The following is a 1520-nucleotide window of genomic DNA, read 5'->3' on the forward strand; positions in this document are numbered from 1 at the left end:
TGGTTCGTAGTCGCGTCGACAAGGCTTTCCATCACGTCGCCGTTGTATCGTCCGTCTTGGCACACTATAGATTAATTCAGCGCGCCTTAGGCTTATATTTTCGCGTTTTTGTAGATCAGAGATAGCAATAGTAACGTCAGCTTCAGTATAGGTCTTTAAAGTTCGGCGTTGTTGAGACATTACGCGTTATTATTACGCAGGTAAGGTACTAGGATTTCGTGGGGCGCACACTGGGGTGGGGCGCACACTGGTGAAATACGTTACTTAGAATCTTTATATCTTTACTAATAAGCGTAGTATTATTAATACCTTAGCTAGTCGTCTAAATATTTCTTTAATTCCTGCGTGTCTATATTCTAACGACTTATATAGTTCTTATATAAGATTTGATCTTATATATAAAGGTATTTATATTTAATTCTTTAAAACTATATCTTAGTACTCTCGTTCGTCGTTTAATAGTTTATTAGAGCCTGCTTCATTAGGCTTTAATTACTATCTAGCTGCTTACTACTACTATTACTACTATAACGTTTCCACCTGCCTAGCTACCTTAGCTACTTTAGCTAGTTCTAGCTAGTTATACTTTAGACTACTATTAGGTATTATCTTTAGTAAGGCGTTATATAGTTCCTTATAACTCTCTTTATATAAATTAGACCTTCTACTCAGAGTATTTATAGCTCTATTAAGCGTTCCCGCGTAGTGCATAATTTTAAAGTCAAACTAGGCTAGTACCTCTATCTAGCGTACTTATCGTTTGTTAAATTTCTTAGTTATTATAAAACTTATTAAGTTCTAGTAATTAGTATATATCTTAATCTAATATAGTAGTTCTAGTAGATAGACTTTCTATTATTTAAAGATATTGAACACTCTAAGTAGTTCCTTATTATAAATATTATAGTTAAGTTCTACTTCTAAAAACTTCTATAAATAGTAGAATACTAATCTCTATTTTCTATCTAGGTACTACTATAATAATATAGCTCTGAGTACATAGTTAGACGCGGTCGTCTTAATTCTAGTACGTCTCTAAGGTTTGTATATCTTAAGTACTAGTACCTTTAGGAATATCTACTTTATTTTGTTAAAAGCCTCTTAATATTTCTATTCTTATTTAAATCTTATTTCCTTATTCGTTACTTCTATAAGAGGTATAGTAATCTTGAAATAATTTCTAATAAACTTTTAATAATAATCTAAAAATTTTAAGAAGAACTAAATATTCTTAACTATTTTAGATATTAGATATTTCTATATAACGTGGTTCATAGGTAGACGGCCACCCTAAGTGAGCGGCCACCTCCCTATTAGCGCGCTACCGTTAACACTACAACGCGACATATCTTAAGCACATAGTGCCTAATTAAATTCTAATAAATTAGATAATTAATTACTCTTTTTAATATTAAATTCTAACGTGTTTAAAGTGTAAAACGTGCTACAGAGATATGTAACGTCTCTTAAACAATAATTCGACGGCGACGCGCTAGAACGCGCCCCTAACGCGACTACGA

At 32.3% G+C, this 1520-nt stretch overlaps 1 protein-coding gene across 1 annotated transcript; it reads right to left on the bottom strand.

The window, feature by feature from the left end:
• Positions 1-576: 576 nt before the first annotated feature.
• On the bottom strand, positions 577-726 carry COCCADRAFT_113782 (uncharacterized protein; the record flags this gene model as incomplete). Its single annotated transcript, XM_007720867.1, has 1 exon — positions 577-726. A coding segment is annotated over one exon (150 nt), but the record flags the coding sequence as incomplete, so codon positions are not given.
• Positions 727-1520: the final 794 nt, after the last annotated feature.

This window comes from Bipolaris zeicola, assembly GCF_000523435.1.
Source record: "Bipolaris zeicola 26-R-13 unplaced genomic scaffold scaffold_739, whole genome shotgun sequence".
NCBI classification, from domain to species: Eukaryota; Fungi; Ascomycota; class Dothideomycetes; order Pleosporales; family Pleosporaceae; genus Bipolaris; species Bipolaris zeicola.